Source organism: Amblyraja radiata, chromosome 20, assembly GCF_010909765.2.
Source record: "Amblyraja radiata isolate CabotCenter1 chromosome 20, sAmbRad1.1.pri, whole genome shotgun sequence".
NCBI lineage: Eukaryota > Metazoa > Chordata > Chondrichthyes > Rajiformes > Rajidae > Amblyraja > Amblyraja radiata.
In genome coordinates, this window is record NC_045975.1 from 25,190,660 (window position 1) to 25,212,062 (window position 21,403).

Genomic DNA, 21,403 nt, shown 5'->3' on the forward strand with positions numbered 1-21,403 from the left:
CACACAAAAACCAAAGATCTTAGAGCGGAGCGGAGCTCTAAGATCTTTGCTAAAAACGGCGATTTTAAAATCGGGATCACAAAAACTTGGGGGGGGGAGATGTCCCCCACCTCTCAAAACATGGGGGGGGGGGGGGGCGTGTCCCCTCTGCCCCCCCCCCCGGGTTTTCCGCCCCTGCTCTTTTACCAATACCCCCCCCCCCCCCCATACAGCCGCACCAGGTCTCGCAGCACAATTTTGCATTATAGAAAGTTGGAGAAACGTTTCAAGTGGGGACTCTTTGTCACGCTGATGGAGTGGAGAGGAGATAGCTGGTAGAAAGTGATGAGGGGCAATTATCGGGCAAGAGCTGGATCCAGGTGAGGAATTTTGATTGACAGATGAGTCAGTGGAGAGGAGATGGGAGATAAAGAGCAGGAAGGGTGGGAGAGATGAGTGAACCAAGGGATCATGGAGAGCGTGGTCTCTGCAGAAGCAGAAAATGGTGGAACTGGAAGATGTATAACAGCATCAACATTGAATTATCCAATTGCAGGTGAACCCTTTCTCCACCCATAACTTCCCTTCCCCCGAACCGTGCACACGTTTCCACTACCCCATCACCTAGTTCCTTTCCTCTCCTCCCATTCCTCCTTACTCCATTTTTCATCCGCCCCCCTCTTCCCTCTACCTACCCTCTAATCATTTTATTCCCCACCTGCCTTCTTTATCAAATCAGATCTGCACTCTTTTGTCTTCTAAATCTCCAGCCTTGGTTCCCATCGCCACCCTTCTCACCACTCTCCCCTACTTATCTGACAATCAACCCATTTCACACCTAGACCCACCTATCATTTGTAGGCTCTTGCCCCATCTCTTTCTACCAGCTGTCACCCCTCTACTCTATTAGTTAGAAGAAAGGTCGCTTGTCAATTTCCTTGCATAGATTTTGCCTGACCACTGAGTTCCTCTAGCAGTTTGTTTTTTGCTCAAGATTTCAGCATCTGCAGTCATGCTCTCATGTCTCCAAACATTTTTTAAATGTATATTCTTTGTCAAGACTGTGGTTTAAAATAAGACACTGGGAGAAATCTCTGGAATAGAATCAAGTTTGCATATCTCAGCTGAAGGATGACACCTTCAGCATGATATAATGCACACTGTCAGCCTAAATCTGCCTGCTCATGCAAACTATGCAACATCAACATCATGTGGAGGATGTGGAAAGATAATAAGTTTACAATTTATTAATGAAAGATAATGGAGCATTCTTATTGTAATAAAGGCATTTATGAATCACATTTCAAATCCTTTTCACAGGTCTCATTGAAGAATATCCTGAAATAGTCAGTTATAAATTTAGAAAATGTGACAGCCAATTAGTGAACACAAACTTCCACAAATCATAGTATAATGATCACTTTAAGTGATTTAATGATTATATTATATAAAGATATATTATACTATAATGATTTTATTTTTATTTATCATTATAATTATTGTAGAAGAAAACTCGCCTGCCCTTTTTCAAAATTATGTTATGGAATCTTTATATCCATCAACAAGAGGAATAAGTCCCTCCATATAATTTTTAACAGTAATGGCATCTATAGCAGGACGTTGAACCACAAACAACTGAAACACAGAGCAATTCAGATGGAGCAAAGAAACCATGTGCTATTTTTGTAATTGGTTCAGACTATGACAAGCCTGTGTAGTCCTTCCTAGAAGTTGCAGAATTTTCTGAGCCTATTCTTTTGGAAGTGGTATTCCGAGAGCTGTGTGATTCTGCACATTTCTGGCTTTTTCTACATCATCTGCGGAGCAGATGTCTTCGAGAAACAGATTTGCTAAGTTACTCAAACGTTTGTTTTTGGACAGAGAAAAGCGTAGCATACACTGAATAACTGGCACTGCTGTAATTTCTTGTTGTGACAAAGGTGTCGTCAGGTACATTAATGTGGTAATTGCAGATAGCACAGTGTCTTCATTAGAGCTGGATAAGCAGTCCAGCACTGCCTGAACTCCATTGTTCTGTAAAATATATTCTTTGTTCTGTTTCTCTAGACACAAGTTACAGAGGCCACCTGAGGGGAAATGAAAATATTATCAAATCTAGGGTCTATGAAAATAAGGGAATAATATACAACAATTATGGGTAAGTATACAATTAATGCCAACCCTCATTAAATATGAATTTAATTGTCAAATGTTCCATATCTCCCTTCTCATTTAAAAAAATGGGACATACAGTGCCCTCCATAATGTTTAGGACAAAGACCCATAATTTATTTAGTTGCCTCTGTACTCCACAATTTGAGATTTGTAATAGAAAAAAATCACATCTGGTTAAAGTGCACATTGTCAGATTTTAATAAAGGCCACTTTTATACATTTTGGTTTCACCATGTAGAAATTACAGCTGTGTTTATACATAGTCACCCCCGATTTCAGGGCACCTTAGGCTTACCAAAATCAACTGTTTGGAGCATCATTAAGAAGAAAGAGTGCACTGGTGAGCTTACTAATCGCAAATGAATTCTGAAATGTGCAGACACATCCTATCTGCTCAAATTCAAACAAATTCCTCAAATCTCATTGGCCGGCGGTTCATTCTACAGCAAGACAATAATCCCAAACATACTGCTAAAGCAACAAAGGAGTTTTTCAAAGCTAACTAATATATGGTCAATTCTTGAATGGCCAAGTCAATCACCCGATCTGAACCCAATTGAGCATGCCTTTTATATGCTGAAGAGAAGACTGAAGGAGACTAGCCCCCAAAAAAGCATAAGCTAAAGATGGCTGCAATACAGGCCTAGTTTCTTCTTTCAGGTCCTTATGCTATATAGTGGCTCGCAACTGCTGTACACATCGTTGCGCTATTGGAGTGTGCAAGGTCTGCAGTAGTACATGGATTATTAGCATTAGGTGTAGCATTGTCTGGGTCTGTGTACCACAGTCACAGGTTGTTGTACCTTCGATGTAGCCCCATTTGTTCATTGTCACCCTTGACTCCCCGACCCCGGTTCGCAGTCGGTTGAGACATCTCCAGTGTTCGTTCATCAGCACCTGGTGGTAAGCGCTCTGCTGCTGGTATGCCCATCTTGGTGGAATTAGGGACAGTCTGTTCTTCCACATCTGGAAGCGAGCTTCAGTTGGTGTTGTTTCCAATGGGGTGACGCTGGTCAGGAAACTCGTGGGATTTTAACCGCCTAGGAGGGGGCACATGGTTGTGTAATGGGTGTCTATCGTCTGACAGGCCTGGCAGAACATAATCAGAGAAGACACCCAGCAACTGGTGATGTGCATGAATCACAGACTTCAAGCAGTCATTGCATGCAAAGGAGATGCAAAAAAATACTAAACATGACTACTTTCATTTTCATGACATTGCTGTGTCCCAAACATTATGGTGCCTTGAAATGGTGGGACTATGTATAAACACTGCTGTAATTTCTACATGGTGAAATCAAAATGCATAAAAATGGCCCTTATTAAAATCTGACTATGTGCACTTTAACCACGTGTGATTTTTTCTATTACAAATCTCAAATTGTGGAGTACAGAGGCAAATAAATAAATGATGGGTCTTTGTCCCAAACATTATGGAGGGCACTGTACATTAGAAAACCTTGCCACCAAATTAACATTGTGAGGACAATAATATGACTTACTAAACACACATTCATGACTCCACAAGAAAATCTAGAGACTGAACGATACAAATTGTATTTTAGAAAGAGTGGCTATCACACTCCAAGGCTTGCAAACTGACAACCAATCATTTTACATTGCCATTAATGCAGTTTAGTAAACGAGTCTTGAAAACAAATTGATCGGGACAGTTATAAGACCCATACCATCTAGAATTTTTCCCCCAGTATTAATCTTCTACGTTCATATGACAAGAATTGCCCTACACGTGCGTCACCTCTCAACTGCCTCCTGAGATTTAAAGTGGATTCACAACAAGCCTCCTGCAGATCGATATGACACATTTCATGATTTGGAACTCAGGGCCACCGTAACATGTTGGGTAATCAATCTTTTGTGGAGCAGATGCCCATGTGTGGATTCTATTAAGGGCCATCCACTGTCTTTGAAGGATGTCAATGTCAAGTACCTGTCTGTTAAATCTGTCCTCTGAGTTATATGCATCCCTCTTCAATAACAATATGTAAGTAAGTAATTTTATTGGCCAAATATTAACATACAGGGAATTTGCCTTGGTGCCCCGCCCACAAGTAACAACATGACATACAGTGACAGTTACGAATGACTCAGAAAAAACTAAACATTAATAATAATAAAACATTAATGATAAAACACCATTGATCAAGCATGAGAACCAACAAAATACCAGATCAAAGGGAGGCTACAGATTTTTGGCTTTTGGGTAGAGTAACTACTCGTGGATAACTGTTTTTATGTCTGGCTGTGGCAGCTTTGACAATCCAGAGTCGCCTTCCAGATGGAAGTGATTCAAAGAGTTTGTGTCCAGGGTGAGAGGGGTCAGAGATGATCTTGCCCGCTCGCTTCCTGGCCCTTGCAGTTTACAGTTAATCAATGGAGGGAAGGTTGCAGCCAATAACCTTCTCTGCTGATCGGACGATTCGCTGCAGCCTCCAGGTGTCGTGCTTGGTGGCTGAGCCAAACCAGACCATGATGGAGAAGGTGAGAACAGACTCTACGATGGCCGTGTAGAATTGGACCATCATTGCCTGTGGCAGATTGTACTTCCTCAGCTGCCGTAGGATGTACATCCTCTGTTGTGCCTTTTTGACTGTGGAGTCGATGGTAGACTCCCATTTAAGGTCCTTGGAGATGATGGTTCCCAGGAACTTAAAAGACTCCACAGATGTGACTGTGGTGTTGTTGATGGTGAGTGGGGCGAGGAGAGGGGGAGCTCTCCTAAAGTCTACAATCAATTCCACTGTCTTAAGAGTATTGAGCTCTAGGTTGTTGCGACAGCACCAGGACGCCAGCTGTGACACTTCCTGTCTGTAGGCAGATTCCTCTCCATCCTGGATCAGTCCAATCAGGGTTGTGTCGTCCGCAAACTTGAGAAGCTTGACAGAGGTGTCTGTGGAGGTGCAGTCGTTGGTGTAGAGAGAGTAGAGGAGAGAGTACGCAGCCTTGCGGTGCTCCTATGCTGAGCGTTTGCGGGTCCGAGATGTGCTTTCCCAGCCAAACATGCTGCTTCCTGTCTGTCAGGAAGCAGGTGATCCACCGACAGAGGGGTTCAGGCACAGTCAACCCGAAAAGTTTGGAGTGTAGTAGCTCTGGCACAATGGTGTTGAATGCAGCTAAAATCAACAAACAGGATCCTCGCATAGGTCCCCTGGCGGTCTAGGTGCTGTAGGATGAAGTGCAGGCCCAGGTTGACTGCATCATTCACAGATCTATTGGCCCGATATGCAAACTGCAGAGGGTCCAGCAGGGAGTTTGTGTGGAATTTCAAGGAATTTGCCTTGGTGCTCCGCCCACAAGTAACAACATGAGATACAGTGACAGTTACGAATGACTCAGAAAACACTAAACATTAATAATAATAAAACATTAATGATAAAACACCATTGATCAACCATGTGAACCAACAAAATACCAGATCAAAAGGAGGCTACAGATTTTTGGCTGTTGAGTAGAGCAACTACTCGTGGATAAAAACTGTTATTATGTCTGGCTGTGGCAGCTTTGACAGTCCGGAGTCGCCTTCCAAAGGGAAGTGATTCAAAGAGTTTGTGGCCAGGGTGAGAGGGGTCAGAGATGATCTTGCCCGCTCGCTTCCTGGCCCTTGCAATGTACAATAAGTAGTTTATAATCGATCTCTGGGTCAGTTCTTGAGCAGTGAAATTAAAGGGTCAGGTCGGAGTATCTGTTAAATATCGCAATCATCGGATGTTGCTGGGTTAATGGAATGAGCTGGCAGAGGGGTAGTTGAGGCAGATACTATAACAAGAAGACAATTGGACAGGTACATTGATAGGAAAGGTTTAGAGGGATATGGGCCAAACATGGGCAGGTGAGACTAGTGTAGATAGGGCCGAAGGGCATGTTTCCGTGCCATATAACTATGATCTACAACACAGAAAACCCAACCATGACCTACATCATTGAACATCAAATAAATAGGTGGATATTAAAAAAACGACATTTCATTGCAATACGTGCAGTGTGGTATTTTTCCCAATATACAAATGTTTGTCGTTAAATCTCTAAGAAAGTATGAATAAAAGTATGTGCTGCTCTAACAGGTGGCCTGGAATGTACAACATTTGCAGGATCAATATAATTTGACTACAGTACAGGCAGTGACATTGCTAAATACAAACATTTCTTTTCTTACCGATTCCAAATTCTACAAATCTTTCATTTTCTTCTGTAAGCATGTCCAGAAACAGATCAATGACTTGCAACTGTCGAAGATACTGATAGTTACTGGGATCATATGCAAAATTAGCCAGGTTTGCCAGAACTTGCTCCTTTGAATCTGAGACGTTAACAATAAAACAAAGTTAGCATGAATGCACATTTGATATATAAAGCCATCCTTCAATCGGTTTCTTTGTGAGTATTAAGTAATTAACATATTATTAAACAAGGAACAGTATTCTGTAAAAAAAAAAACCTCAACAATGCTTTCTTAGTGAAAATTCCTTAAGGTACTGCTTTATATCCCATTCTACATGGATCATAATCTTATCAAGTGTCTATGGTTCAATGTTCCAGTGACACTTACAGGTAGGAAGGAACTGCAGACGCTGGTTTACACCAAAGGTAGACACAAAATACTGGAGTAACTCAGTGGGACAAAAAGCATGTCTGGAGAACATGGATAGGTGACATTTCAAGTCGGGATCCTTCTTCAGACTGATTATAGCAGGGGGAAATCTGGAAGAGAGGTGGGGCAGGACATTGCCAGGCAAGCGATTAATAGATAAAATGATGGGGGGGGGGGGGGGAAGGGGAGCGATTTGATTGGCAGATGGTTGGACAAAGGCTAGAGATGAAAATTTAAAAAATGAGGGATAAGGAAAGAAGAGGTGAAATGTTAAGCCAGATCAAGGAATATTGATGGAAGTGGGCAGGGAGGAGTGGGGTGCGAGGGGGTAGAATGGGGGAAAGGGAGAAATTAGTGTACATCCAGTTGGGACACATGAACGAGAGGGGGAAAGGGAGGTGTGTGGTTAGGTTGGGGCTTGTTTACCTAAAATTGGAGAATTCAGTGTTTATATCGAAGGGTTGTAAGCTACCCAAGTGGAATGAGGTGCTGTTCCTCCAGTTTGCATGTGGCCTCATTTGGGCAATGGAGGAGGCCCAGGGCAGAATGGTCAGTATGGCGTGTGGCCTCATTTGGGCATGGGGCAGAATGGTCAGTATGGGAATGGGAAGAGGTGTTAAGAAGGTTAGCAATCGGGAGATCCAAATAGCCTTAGTGGACCGAGTGCAAGTGTTCAGCAAAACAGATGACTAGTCTACGCCCTTTCCCATTCCCATACTTTGTGTCTTGTTCGGTAAGCCAACATCTGCAGTTCTTAGTGTCTACAATAAAGGATGGCAGTAGTGACAAATAATTTTGCCCCAGAAGAACAGGAAGTAAAATTAGTATGGGTGGAGACAAGCGATAACAAGAGATAAAAACAGGGAATTGTTTACATGACTCCTTAAAGCTGTACTGTTGGAGATAAAATTAAACACAAAAATAGAATTTCTAGCAGAGATAATATAATGATGGGATAATATTCATATGGATTGGGGAAATCAAATTGACAAAAATACTTGAGGATGGTTTCTCAGAATAATTTGGGACAGATATTAACTATCCAAGGCGCGTTTGTAATTTAATAATAACAGATCCCCGAGGGAAAAGTTACCACAAGATAGAAGAATTGTGCATTCAGTTGATGAGTAACATAATTTAATCAGAAACTAGAGTCTTGAGTTTAAGTAATGCCAGTCACATAGAGAACTTGAGTGATTTAAGCAAGGTAGACTGAGAAATGTGATTAAATAGTTTGAAACTAGATAAATAATGCTGAAGTATTGAATGCAGTTCTGTTTGACACACGATAGGAAGCATGTGATTTTGCTTGAGAAAGTAAAAAGGAAATTCGTGGGGATGTTACCAGGATAGGAGTGTGTAGGAAGAACTGCAGATGCTGGTTTCGACCAAAGATAGACACAAAATGTTGGAGTAACTCAGCAGGACAGGCAGCATCTCTGGAGAGAAGGAATGGATGGCGTTTCAGGTCGAGACCCTTCTTCAGTTTGAACCCGAAACATCACCCATTCCTTCTCTCCAGAGATGCTGCCTGTCCCACTGAGTTACTCTAGCATTTACTAGGATAGGATGTTAATTATGGAGCAAGAGAGTGAAATTAGGCTGGGCTTATTTTCCACTGGAGCAGGGAACGCTGAGGGATGACCTGATCAAGGTTTATCAAATTTATAAGAGGTATAGATAATGTAGAAAGTCGGAATCTTTTCCGCATGGTAGGAGTTTCAAGAACAAAAAGGCATAATTTAAAAGTGAGAGGTAGAAGATTTAATTGTGACCCTATGGGTAAGTTTTTTTTCACACAGTTGTCTGGAATGCAATGCCGGAGGAAATGATGGAATCAGATACAATTACCACATTTAAAAGCCATTTAGATTGGCATGGTAGAGATGGAAATAGTCTTAATGTGGACAAATGAGATTACTGTAGATGTACAAAAAGGCTAGCATGATTGAGGTGAACTGAAGGGCTCATTTCCATGCTGTACTACTCTAACACACCAAAGGCAATTTAAAGAGAGTGTCAGGGGTTATGGGGAGCTATGATTGAATGGCAAAATTGCCTAATTCTGCTCCTATAACTTATATGAACATGAAATATTTCATAATTCACGAGGATCACCATCCTACACTTACCTTGACTGTCAGTATCTTGAAATTCAGTAACAAGAGTTTGCAAGTAATCAAACCGATCTTGCCCCTGAGACTTACTTTGTAAATACCGACTGGAGGTGGCCATTTCAATTGAATTCCGTGCAGCTGCATACAAAAGAGAAAATTGATCACAAACCCAAATTAAAAGAATCAAAACCATCTAATTGTCATATAAACTGAGAATAGAATATTTAAATTATTATTCGCTAGCTTATACATTAACCTGGCAATACAACAAACAACTATACAATAAACAACACTATACAATAAATGGATAGCAGTATGAAAATTTTGTGCGACATAAATCGAAATATACATAATTCTTAGAATCTGTGATACAGAATTGATGGAATGTCCAGAATCATGGACGAATTTCAAAATAACAGGGAGGCCATTCATGACAGAGATAAGAAAAAGGTAATGAATCTTTGGAATTCTCATCCAGGATTTGTGGACTTGGTCAGGTCAGATTCAGACGTCATAAGATTTGTTTTGTTTTGTTTTGTTTCAGTGAAAAGCTTTGTTTTTAATGCTATCCAATCAGATAATATTTGAATACAATCAAATCAAGCTCAAGTAAAATAGGTTGTGCAAAGGGGAAGATACAGAATATAGTTCTAGGTATTGTAGTGCATCAGTTTCAGAGATGAAGTCAAATGTCTGCAATGGGGTAGAGGTGAATCGGACACGACCCCGGCTGATGGAAGGACCTTTCCATCATTCTCTGCCTGATAACAGCTGTTCCTGGATTTTGCTGCAAGAGACAGACCTGGCCCAGTCTACAAATACATGAAAATGCAAATTTAAAAAAAAAAATATATAGCTTTTTTCCCTCTAGCTTCACTGGCAATTATGTTTAAAACTAGTGGGAAAGGATATTCAGGTTGAATCATAGATCGTACAGGCCACATTGAGAGCACCAAAAGCAGTAAAATATAAAGTTGGTCTGAAAAAAGGGCCTGACCTGAAACATCATCTGTCCATTTCCTTCACAAATGATGCCTGACCCACTGAGTTCCTCCAATATATGTTTTTTTTGCTCAGGAATTCCAGCATCTAGTTTCGTATACACTTTCAAAACTCTAGTGTACAAATACTTGAAGGATTACAGGGAAAGAGGGAATGGGAATAACTGGATGATGCTAGTAAAAACTATGAAAGGTTGGATGGGGTGAGTGGCCTTTCTCCTTGGTTGAAGCAATTTTATAACCTGATAAAAGATTGGGACATGGAAGGCCATTTGACTTTACTGGCCTGACCTTCGTTTGATGACTATTATCTTAGTCTGGGGGAAATATGTTTGGCATCTCCTCCAAAAGTCATCCAATCCATACAGATCAAGCTTCATTTCTGTGCAATGTAATGATAAGAACCCAGGGATGATTCCACCAGGGTTAAACGGGCACTAAAAAAAAACCCAAAGTGCTCGAGTAACTCAGCTGGTCAGGCAATATCCCTGGAGAGAAGGAATGGGTGGCGTTTCGGGTCGAGACCCTTCTTCAGACTCAACTACTAAAGACAGTTTACCCAAAAGGAGACAAAGTGCTGGAGTAACTCAGCGGGTCAGGCAGCATACCTCAAGAACATGGATAGATGATGTTTTGGGTCGAGACCCTTCCAATGCTAAAGAAGGGACAGGAACCGAAACATCACCTATCAATGTTCTCCACGAAAGCTACCTGACCCCCTGATCACGTTGTCTCCTTTTGTGGAGACCAATGTAGCCAATCTCAGCAGCCTGGGCGCTGCAAGTTAGAGGGAGTAAATACCTAGCGCATTACAGGATGCAGACGGCGGACACACCCTGATTCCCACCACTCACCTCATGGACTCGTCACCACTTCCAAAGATTATAGAGGAGCTCCTCTAGTATCTTTGACCACTTCTGCAATAGGATCTTTGCTTCATCATCTCCGTCCGGCGCCCCTTGGTTACTCCTCCAAATGCAACGACATCTACCGACCGGGAGGTATTCTCGACAACTTCCATCAAAATGGTAAACCAGCATCTGCTGTTCCTTGTTTCCCTCTTCAACATTGAAAATAGAAAATGTCGTAAAGTATCTGTGGAAAAATAAATAGTTAACTCATACCGAGCTCTCTGTCCAGTTTTTTTATATTGAAGAAAAAGCAACTATATTAAGTATTACCTAATGAGCGGTCATTTACGTGAAAGGTTTCCTCTCTCACTTTGTCTGACCTGCTGATTATCTCCAAAATGTTCTGTTTTATAGCAACTATATTAGTCTAATTCACTAAGTATAGATGGAACAATAGAACATTATGCCCATGTCCCACTTACGAAACCTGAACGGAAACCTCTGGAGACTTTGCGTTCCACCCAAGGTTTCCGTGCGGTTGCAGGTAGTGAAGCAGGTAGGGACAAAGATCCTATATCTTTGGGTAGGGAGACTGACAAAAACCTCCGGGAACCGCACGGAAACCTTGGGCGGGACGCAAAGTCTCCAGAGGTTTCCGTTCAGGTTTCCTAAGTGGGACGGGCATTACTGAACAAGGGCGGTCACGGTGGCGCAGCGGTAGAGTTGCTGTTACCAAAGATCTTAGAGCAGAGCAAGATGGGTTACTCCTGCGAAATACAATGGGCTGACGTGTAGTACGCTACGGAGGGGATCCCCGCCCATTTTAGTAACCGGAGCCTACCTGACCCGACCCGACTCGCAGTGTAATCAATGTTGCGGGGCAACAGTTTGTGTGTGTGGTATAGGGTTAGATTCATAATTCTGTCAGTTCATACTTCTTGTCAAGAATAAAATTTGACTCTGGTAATTGTCTTTTTTAATGTTTTTTAAATCATTTATTTTTAAATGGCTCACAAGCAGTGTTTGAGTTGATTTTGTAGTAACCGGAACCGACCCGACTCGCAGGGTAATTGACATTGCGGGGGAAGTTTTTGTGCGTGATATAGGGTTAGATTCATAACTCTGTTAGTTCATAATTCTGTTAATTCTTGTTAAAGAATAAAATGTTTATAAACACACATACATGAATGTGATATAAATGTATATAATCATATAACACACACAATTATATTTCTTCTGATCCAATGGTGAACTTTATTTCAGACTAGACAAGGGACATTAAATAAGACATTGTAAACCTCCCCGCAACTTCACACACACACACACTAGGCCTTCTCCCACCCCTCAACTCTTCTCCCCCCCCCCCCCCCCCCCCGGCACTCCCTCGCCTGCCCCCACACTACAATGTCTCCCCCCCCCCCCCCCTCCTATGCCCCTCTCCCCGCTGCCCCGGGCCGCTCACACCCTCTCCCCGGGCCGCGCACCCCCTCTCCCCGCTGCCCCGGGTCGCGCACCCCATCTCCCCGCTGCCCCGGGCCGCGCACCCCCTCTCCCCGCTGCCCCGGGCCGCTCACTCCCTCTCTCCGGGCCGCGCCCCACACTCCTTCTCCCCGCTGCCCCGGGCCGCGCACTCCCTCTCCCCGCTGCCCCGGGCCGCGCACTCCCTCTCCCCGCTGCGGAAACCAAAAACAAAGATCCGATCTTTGGCCGGAAGCAAGATGGCGGGGACTGGTCGCTAAAATGGGTCCTATAATCACCCATGAGCGGACTACACGTTTGCGTGAGAGTAACCCATCTTGCTCTGCTCTAAGATCTTTGGCTGTTACAGCGAACGCAGCGCCGATCGATCCAGGTTCGATCCTGACTACGGAGTTTGTACGTTCTCCACGGATCTTCGTTTTTTTCCCACACTCCAAAGACGTACGTACAGGTTTGTAGGTTAATTAGCTTGGTGAATGTAAAAACCATGTCTCTAGTTGGGTGGTAGGAAAGTGTTAATATGCGGGAGTGCCAATGTGTAACATTAATATCAATTCAACTGTTCAACTTCCTGTGTCCTACATTGAAATGTCAACTGAGGCAGTAGCTTTACATGCCTGATATAAATTTCAACTGCTTGGAAACTTGAAATGTCATTGACATTGACAAAAAATAACAGTGAAAATGAAAGTTGTTGAAATTGTTGTGTGTACCATAGTTAATTTTCTCTTCACAAACTTTTTAATGTTTATTTATGATGTTATCTATTGTCTGCATGGTTTACAAACCTGTTGTGCTGCTGCACATAATAATTTAATTATTCCGTTTCAGTACATATGACAATGAAGAACTCTTGACTCTTGAGAGAGTCTTGACTCTTTACTTTGGACTTTAGAGATACAGTGCGGAAGCAGCGAGTCCGCCCACTGAATCCATGCTGACCAGCAATCATCCCATACACCAACACTATCCTACACATTATGGACAATTTTATTGAAGCCAATTAACCTATAAACCTATACGTCTTTGGAGTGTGGAAGGAAACCGGAGCACCCGAAGAAAACCCCTGTGGTTACAAGGAGAACGTACAAACTCTATACAGACAGCACCCATAATCAGGATTGAAGCAGGGTCTCTGGTGCTATAAGGCAGCAGCTCTACCACTGTGCCCCCCTTAACTATCACAAGGAAAGTGACACTCGAGCTGTGACAATGAGACTCAAATTATCTAAAGATGCACAGGAGAACAAACCCTTTACTATTATTAATATGGTCTCACCAGATTTCATTCTCAAGGAAGTTGTTGCCCAAATGAGCACTTTCAAAGGATCTCTTTCAGGGAGTATTTTGATGATGTTTCAAGATTGTTGAGATGACCAAGTTTCAGGTTCAAATACATTTGATGACACGTTTTGAAAATCTTTTATCTGATTGTTTGACCAACAAAAGCCACACAGGAGTGATTCAATGTTTCAAGGTGCAGGAGAAGCTGATGAATGATTGGGGAAAAGGGGAAAAAGCAAGCAGGGAAGTGCATCACATTTCAAGTGTCTTTAACATTTGAGCCTGTAATATGTGCCTGCACTATCTGCAAGAAAGGCAGTTGTGCAAAATTGAACTCCAACCATACACATTATTGTAGTATGACAATATAAATGTATCTTTTTCTCTATCTCGCTATAAAAGAGTACATCCGCACCCCAAATGTCATATTCCCGACGCCACAAAAGTTTAGTTCAAATTTAATTCTGGAGACAAAATGTCTGCACCTTCCAATAAACAAAGTCAATCTTCTGCAATATAACATGTAAATCAGCTGAACATTAACTTCAAAAATAAATCTGTGTAGTGTTCCCATAAAGAGAAATGTTGTTCTACTTCAGAGGCAGAGTAATCCACTATGTTTAATATAGCCTGACTGTACAAAACAGAGTACTCGCCGTCTGTTCATAACCACCAGAGCAGAGAAATAAATAAGTAAAAGGTCAGTGCTTGCCAGATGTTTCACGATTGTATTTCTGATCTTTGCAGATAAAATGTTCTTGCATTTACAGTGTTTTTCACAACCACATTGGTAGCCTGACATCGGTGGCGGGGAAGATGCTGGAGTCAATCATAAAAGATGAAATAGCGGCACATTTGGATAGCAGTAACAGGATCGGTCCGAGTCAGCATGGATTTACGAAGGGGAAATCATGCTTGACTAATCTTCTGGAAATAAGATTGAGGATGTAACTAGGAAAATGGACAAGGGAGAGCCAGTGGATGTAGTGTATCTGGACTTTCAGAAAGCATTTGATAAGGTCCCACATAGGAGATTAGTGGGCAAAATTAGGACCCATGGTATTGGGGGTAGAGCTGACATGGATAGAAAATTGGTTGGCAGACAGGAAACAAAGAGTAGGGATTAATGGGTCCCTTTCAGAATGGCAGGCAGTGTGAACTGTGGAGGATGCTATGAGAATGCAGGGTGACTTGGACAGGTTGGGTGAGTGGGCAGATGCATGGCAGATGCAGTTTAATGTGGATAAATGTGGGGTTATCCACTTTGGTAGCAAACACAGGAAGGCAGATTATGATCTAAATGGTGTCAAGTTTGGAAAAGGGGAAGTACAACGGGATCGGGGGGGGGTCCTTGTTCATCAGTCAATGAAAGTGAGCATGCAGGTACAGCAGGCAGTGAAGAAAGTGAATGGCATGTTGGCCTTCATGACAAAAGGAGTTGAGTATAAGAGCAAAGACGTCCTTCTGCAGTTGTACAGAGCACTAGTGAGACCACACCTGGAGTATTGTGTGCAGTTTTGGTCTCCAAATTTGATGAAGGACATTCTTGCTATTGAGGGAGTGCAGCGTAAGTTCACAAGGTTAATTCCCAGGATGGCGGGACTGTCATATGCTGAGAGAATGGAGCGGCTGGGCTTGTATACTCCGGAATTTAGAAGGATGAGAGGAGATCTCATTGAAACATATAAGATTATTAAGGGTTTGGACATTGCAAGAGGCAGGAAACATGTTCCCAATGTTGGGGAGTCCAGAACCAGGGGCCACAGTTTAAGAATAAGGGGTAAGCCATTTAGAACAGAGATGAGGAAACACTTTTTCACGCAGAGAGTTGTGAGTCTGTGGAATTCTCTGCCTCAGAGGGGGGTGGAGGCAGGTTCTCTGAATACTTTCAAGAGAGAGCTAGATAGGGCTCTTAAAGATAGTGAAGTCAAGTCAAGTTTATTCGTCACATACACATACGAGATGTGCAGTGAAATGAAAAGTGGCAATGCTCGCGGACTTTGTGCAAAAAGACAAACAAACAACCAAACAAACTATAAACACAATCATAAACACACACATATTATTTTACATATTAAATATTGGAAGGAAAAACGTTCAGTAAAGTTAGTCCCTGGTGAGATTTACAGTCCGAATGGCCTCTGGGAAGAAACTCCTTCTCAACCTCTCTGTTCTCACAGCATAGCAAAGGAGGCGTTTGCCTGACCGTAGCAGCTGGAACAGTCCGTTGCATGGGTGGAAGGGGTCTCCCATGATTTTATTGGCTCTGGAGTTGCACCTCCTGATGTATAGTTCCTGCAGGGGGGGGCGAGTGAAGTTCCCATAGTGCGATAGTGCATATCAGGGGATATGGGGCGAACGAAGGAACGGGGTACTGATTGTGGATGATCAGCCATGATCACATTGAATGGCGATGCTGGCTCAAAGGGCTGAATGGCTTATGCCCTATTGTCAATTGTCTCATGATGTTCCAAAACCCCTTCTAAACATTGAAAGTCCATTGCAGGTACCAACCTCCCCACCATCAAAGGGATCTCTAAGAGGCTTTGTGTGACAATATCCCTGTAATTTATGCATATAAGCTGTGCTCATTCTCGCACATGCTCAGTAAATCAGTCAGTGACCTTTGACTTGGAAATAAATCTTTCCTGTTTCAGACTCAACACAAGTGTGTGTGCAGCCATCTTTCTCTGTATATTATGTACTAGTTTACTTATTTTACAAGTAAACAGATATCAAAACATGGAGGCAGTGGTGAAAGTGCACATTTGTGAATCAAATAGACACTATGATGATTAGAAAAAATGCTTTGACAAGCTTTCAGGAATCAATGTTTCAATACTCAGCGACCGGACTAGCTACATGCATGAGTGAATGCAGGTCAGTTAACACACAAAGATAAGATGCTGCGTGTAAATCAGTGCTGTGGGAGTCGAAGGTTAAAACGATGTGCTGTGAGAGACTGCTTAAAAATATAATAAGCTAGTAAGAGCGAGGGAATTCGCTGTTATTTCAAAATGGCGCAGACCAGTCCATCTTTCCATGTGGTTCCACCACCCAATCTAAAGCTCAAAGAGAACAGGGTGGAAGAATGGAAAATGTTTAAACAAATGTATGAAAATTATGCAGTGATAACAGAACTGGAAAAGAAGGAGAAACAGTATCAAAAAGCAGTATTCCTGCACACTGTTGGACCGGAGGGCGTGCAAATCTTCAATACCCTGACGTTCGAGACGGTAGCAGATGAGTCAGATGTGAAAGTCATCATCGACAAGATGTCTACCATCATCATAGGAGAGACGAATGAAACCTATGAAAGATTTGTTTTCAATAAACGAGACCAGAAGTCAGGGGAAAGCATTGAATCTTATGTTGCAGAGCTGAAGGAGCTTGCTAAAACATCAACTTCTGTGAGTGCCTGAGAGAAAGCCTCATTCGCGATCGCATCGTCATTGGTATTGCAGACCGGTCAACTAGGAAGACACTCCTTCAGAAGAGGAATCTGACACTGCAGGGAACTGTGGACATTTGTAGATCCTCGGTGGTAACAGTGGCAAGAATGCATGTCATCGTCGAAGAGCCGACAATACACAAGGTGGAACGATTCACACCGAGGTAAAATATCGTTGATTTCCCTTCACATAGGAAGAATCAGGCACTAGTCAAGTGCAAGTTCTGTGCAAGGATGCATAAGCGTAGGAAGGCCAGCGTATGGGAAGGACTGCAACAGATGCGGACGACAAAACCACTTCGCCTGCTGCTGCAAGCAGAGGAAGGAGAACATGCAGAAACGGAGTGGTTTTGTCATCCGCATCTGTTGAACAAGATGAACAACAAGAAGTACCGGGTTCACTTCATAGTGGTAGAGGAAGGCTGGCTCACACCGCTCCTGAGTGGCAAAGCTGCACAACAGATGAAACTCATCACGGTTCACTACGAGAACTTCAAGAGCCTGAATGCTGTTAGCGAGGCTGGATTATTACTCAAGAGATATAAAGACGGGGAGACTGCCTGGCAAGGTCAAGTTGGCAACTAGGACAGACGATATGACCCCATCACAGTGTTCTGCAAAGCCGGTACCTGAGGATGTACAGGAGGATGTACTTCCAGAGCAATCCAAGGCGAAGATTTTCTCCAAATTAGATCTGAAGTCAGGATATCTCCACTGCGAACTAGATGAGGGGAGCAGTTTCCTAACAACCATGAACACCCCTTTTGGGATATATCGCTGGAAGAGGTTGCCATTTGGACTGAAAGTAAGTGCTGAGATCTTCCAGAAGAAGCTGCAACAAGCCCTAGAAGGATTAAAGGGAGTGGAATGTGTGCAGATGACATCATCCTATTCGGCGTAGGGGATACCAGAGAAGATGCAGAAAGAAATCACGATGCATGACTGCAAGATCTTCTTCTGCGATGCAGAGACAGGGGCATCAAGCTGAACCGGGAAAAGTCGGTAGTGAAAACTACGTGTATCACATTTCTAGGACATATAATTACAGATTGTGGCCTGAAAACAGATCCGAAGAAGATCTAAGCTATCATGAAGATGCCCAACCCTACCAATCCAACAGATATCCAGAGATTACAAGCAGTGTAAACTACTTGGCAAGATTCCTGCCAAGGTTGTCGAACGCATTCGAGCTTTTGAGGAGATTGACCCACAAAGAAGCAGAGTGGGAATGGTCATCAGAACATGACATGACAATGTCAAAGATCCTGATGACAACGGCACCTATCCTGGCATACTACACACCAGACGAACAGCTGACAATACAATGTGATGCACGTAAGGCAGGTCTAGGTGCAACACTTATGCAGAAAGGACAACCACTGTCCTATGTGAGTCAAGCATTGATGCCAACCAAGCAGAGATATGCTCAGATTGAGATGGAGGCACTAGCAATAGTGTTTGTCCTTGAGCGCTTCCATCAGTACACCTACAGACAGAGAGTGATCATGGAGAGTGACCACAAGCCATTGGAAGTCATGTCTCCAGGGCATGATGATGAGGATGCTACACTACGACATCAAGATCAAGTGGGTAAAGGGAAAAGACATGCATTTAGCAGATATGCTCTCCCGAGCATACCTCCCTGACACCACAGGATCAATCAGATTCACTGATGTCAACGTAGTTGAGTCCTTGAACAGAGGGGAGGACAAGGTCAAACGCATCCAAGCCCATACCAAGGACGACAAAACACCACAAACAGTTAAGAGAGTAATCCAAAATGGATGGCTAGATCACAAGGCAGAAGTTCCAGAGGCAGCACAACTGTACTTCAACGTCAGAGATGAGTTGAGTGTGCAAGATGGCCTAGTATTCAGAGGAGAGAGAGTTGTAATCCCTGTCACTCTACGAAGAGATATGAAGGAGATACTCCACACCTCTCACCTGGGAGTGGAAGGAACCCTCAGACGTGCTAGAGAATGCATTTTCTGGCCCGGAATGAACTCTGATGTGAAACATTTCATTTCAAACTGTGAAGCCTGCAGGACGTACGAACAACAGAATCAGAAAGAAACTCTGATGCCCCAAGACCTCCCAGATCGACCATGGGAGAAAGTGGGAACCGATATGTTTGAACTGAAGGGAAAGCACTATTTAATCACAGTGGACTATCTATCCAATTTCTGGGAGACAGACAGACTGTACGACCTGAACAGCAGGACAATCATTGTGAAACTCAAGAGCCATTTGGCAAGATACGGAATTCCCAGCGCTGTGGTAAGCGACATCGGGACACAGTTCTCATCAGAGGAGTTTGCCAAATTTGCCAGGAAATGGAAATTTGACCACTACACAATTTCTCCAAGACATAGCCAAGCTAATGGAAAGTTAGAATCGGCAGTCAAGGCAGCAAAGCGAGTGCTGAAGAAAACTAATCACTCCAAGACAGATTTTTACTTGGCAATACTGGAATTACGCAATACCCCTGCGCAAGGAGTGAACAGTGGTCCTGCACAAAGACTACATGGAAGGAGAACAAGGACGACACTTCCAACGACATCTAACCTCCTCAAACCACGTGGTGCTGAGATACTCACAGAAGAGAGGAAAAAGATGAAGGATTTGCAAGGAAAACAGTCAAAAATCTACAACCGACATGCCAAGGATCTGCCAATCCTGGAAGAAGGTGATGTCATAAAACTCAAACCCTACAAACTAGGAGATACCAGATGGCAGAGAGCAACAGTTCAGAGACGACTGGATGAGAGATCATACGAAGTCGAGACAGAGTCAGGACTTCTAATCTGATGTAACTGAGTGAATCTGAAGAAGACCGGAGAACTACCTCCACACATAACTCCAGAGAAACCACCAGACGTGGAGAAGACGCTCCCGCCCCCATGAGTCTCGGGCGGATGGGGCTTGTTAGCCTGAGAAGGTGGTCCATCTAGGAGAGGGAAAACTCTGATTTAAAACCTCAACTGCCTTGTAGCCATATCCAGTCATGAAAAAGGCTCCTGGAGTAAACCTCAAGAAAATCCGGAGTCGGAGCCCCTAAGGTAGTTCGTCGTTGTCTACAACCTCGCTCTGGCAGCTCCTGCGATGGCGCTGGTGCCAAACTGTAACGGCCCTACTGTTCCTTTGGATCGGGCAGACATGGAGAGAGGGGGCATGCTGCATGGGCAACAGCCTGTCCTCCATATGACATCGCTCAGGCTTGCATCCGACCACACATCACCTGCAAACTAGGATGCATCACCCATGGTCAGTCATGACTGAGGTGGGGACCTACTATGTACTAGTTTACTTATTTTACAAGTAAACAGATATCAAAACACTTTGTCTCAAAAAGGCAGCCAACATTATCAAGAATCCTACGCCACCCTAGCCATGCACTCATTTCAGTCCTGCCATCTGGAAGAGGGTATCGGAGTCTGAAATCCATGTCCTCCAGGTTCAGGAACAGCTTCTTCCCAACAACCATCAGGTTTTTGAACACTACAAAATCCAACTAACCATGAACTACAAACTATCTTGATTGCACTGAGGACTTCTGGTTTATATTTTACAAAAATATTGTTAGTTTGTACATTTATTGAACATTTTTTGTTTATTATATTATCTATGAGTACTGTGTTTACAGACCTGTTATGCTGCTGCATGTAAGAATTTCATTGCTCCATTTTCAGTAAATATGACAATGAATAACCTTCGACTTGAATTGCAGTGTAGTCATTGTTATAATGTCTTCCACGAACGGTTAAATAATGAGTGATTAAATATGATTAAATAATGAGTAGTTTAGCCTTTACTACAATATTGTTTTCTTCAGGGGACATAGCATAAATTTAACAGTGTAAGCCATTGCATTAATAAATTCAACTGAAAATACTCCCTCCGGTACTGCGTTGAAATGCCAATGACAGCAGTAGATTTCCAACCACGATATAAGGTTTAACAGCTTGGTGACTTGGATGATGTCACTGTATGTAATTTCAGCTGACAAAAATTAATGGTAAAAATTTAAGTTATTTCCATTATTACATGTGATGGAGGAACAGAGGTATCACAGCTAATTCACTGTCGCCTGAACATTCCCAATATTGGATACAGGGCCTACATTTGATTTGGGATACAGTGCCTGTTTAAAAATAAACACTGTTCTTGTAACATGAATATCACTGGCAGAACTGTTATTTGTTGTAAAGTCATAATTGTTCACTGAACTGAATCACTTGCTTGGCCATTTCAAAGGATAATTAAAAGCCAATGACATTGTTTGATCTCAAGTCACGAGACCAAACCGAATAGGTTAGATTTCCTTCTCTGCAATATCTAGTTCCATTCATTTGTGTCTTATGGAGGCAATTCATTTTTAAAACAAAATTAAACTTTCAAACTCTCCTCTCTGCCACTGTTGCAGAACCCTCTGGGAGATAGTGGAGAAATTATACGAG

General features: G+C 42.8%; 1 protein-coding gene across 3 annotated transcripts in view; it reads right to left on the reverse strand.

The window, feature by feature from the left end:
- Positions 1-1,207: 1,207 nt before the first annotated feature.
- The window catches only part of armc7 (armadillo repeat containing 7), a 37,710-nt gene continuing 17,514 nt past the window's right edge, over positions 1,208-21,403 (reverse strand). The window contains exons 2-5 of one of the 3 annotated variants that reach the window (XM_033039100.1): positions 10,736-10,976; positions 8,971-9,018; positions 6,329-6,472; positions 1,208-2,066 (exon numbers count right to left, since the gene is read on the reverse strand). In XM_033039100.1, the coding sequence (XP_032894991.1) occupies positions 1,729-2,066; positions 6,329-6,472; positions 8,971-8,998 (510 nt within the window). In that variant the 5' untranslated portion in view covers positions 8,999-9,018; positions 10,736-10,976 and the 3' untranslated portion in view covers positions 1,208-1,728. Of the gene's footprint in view, positions 2,067-6,328; positions 6,473-8,895; positions 9,019-10,682; positions 10,700-10,735; positions 10,977-21,403 lie in introns of those variants that run through there. The other 2 variants (XM_033039099.1, XM_033039101.1) reach the window with 2 other exon arrangements.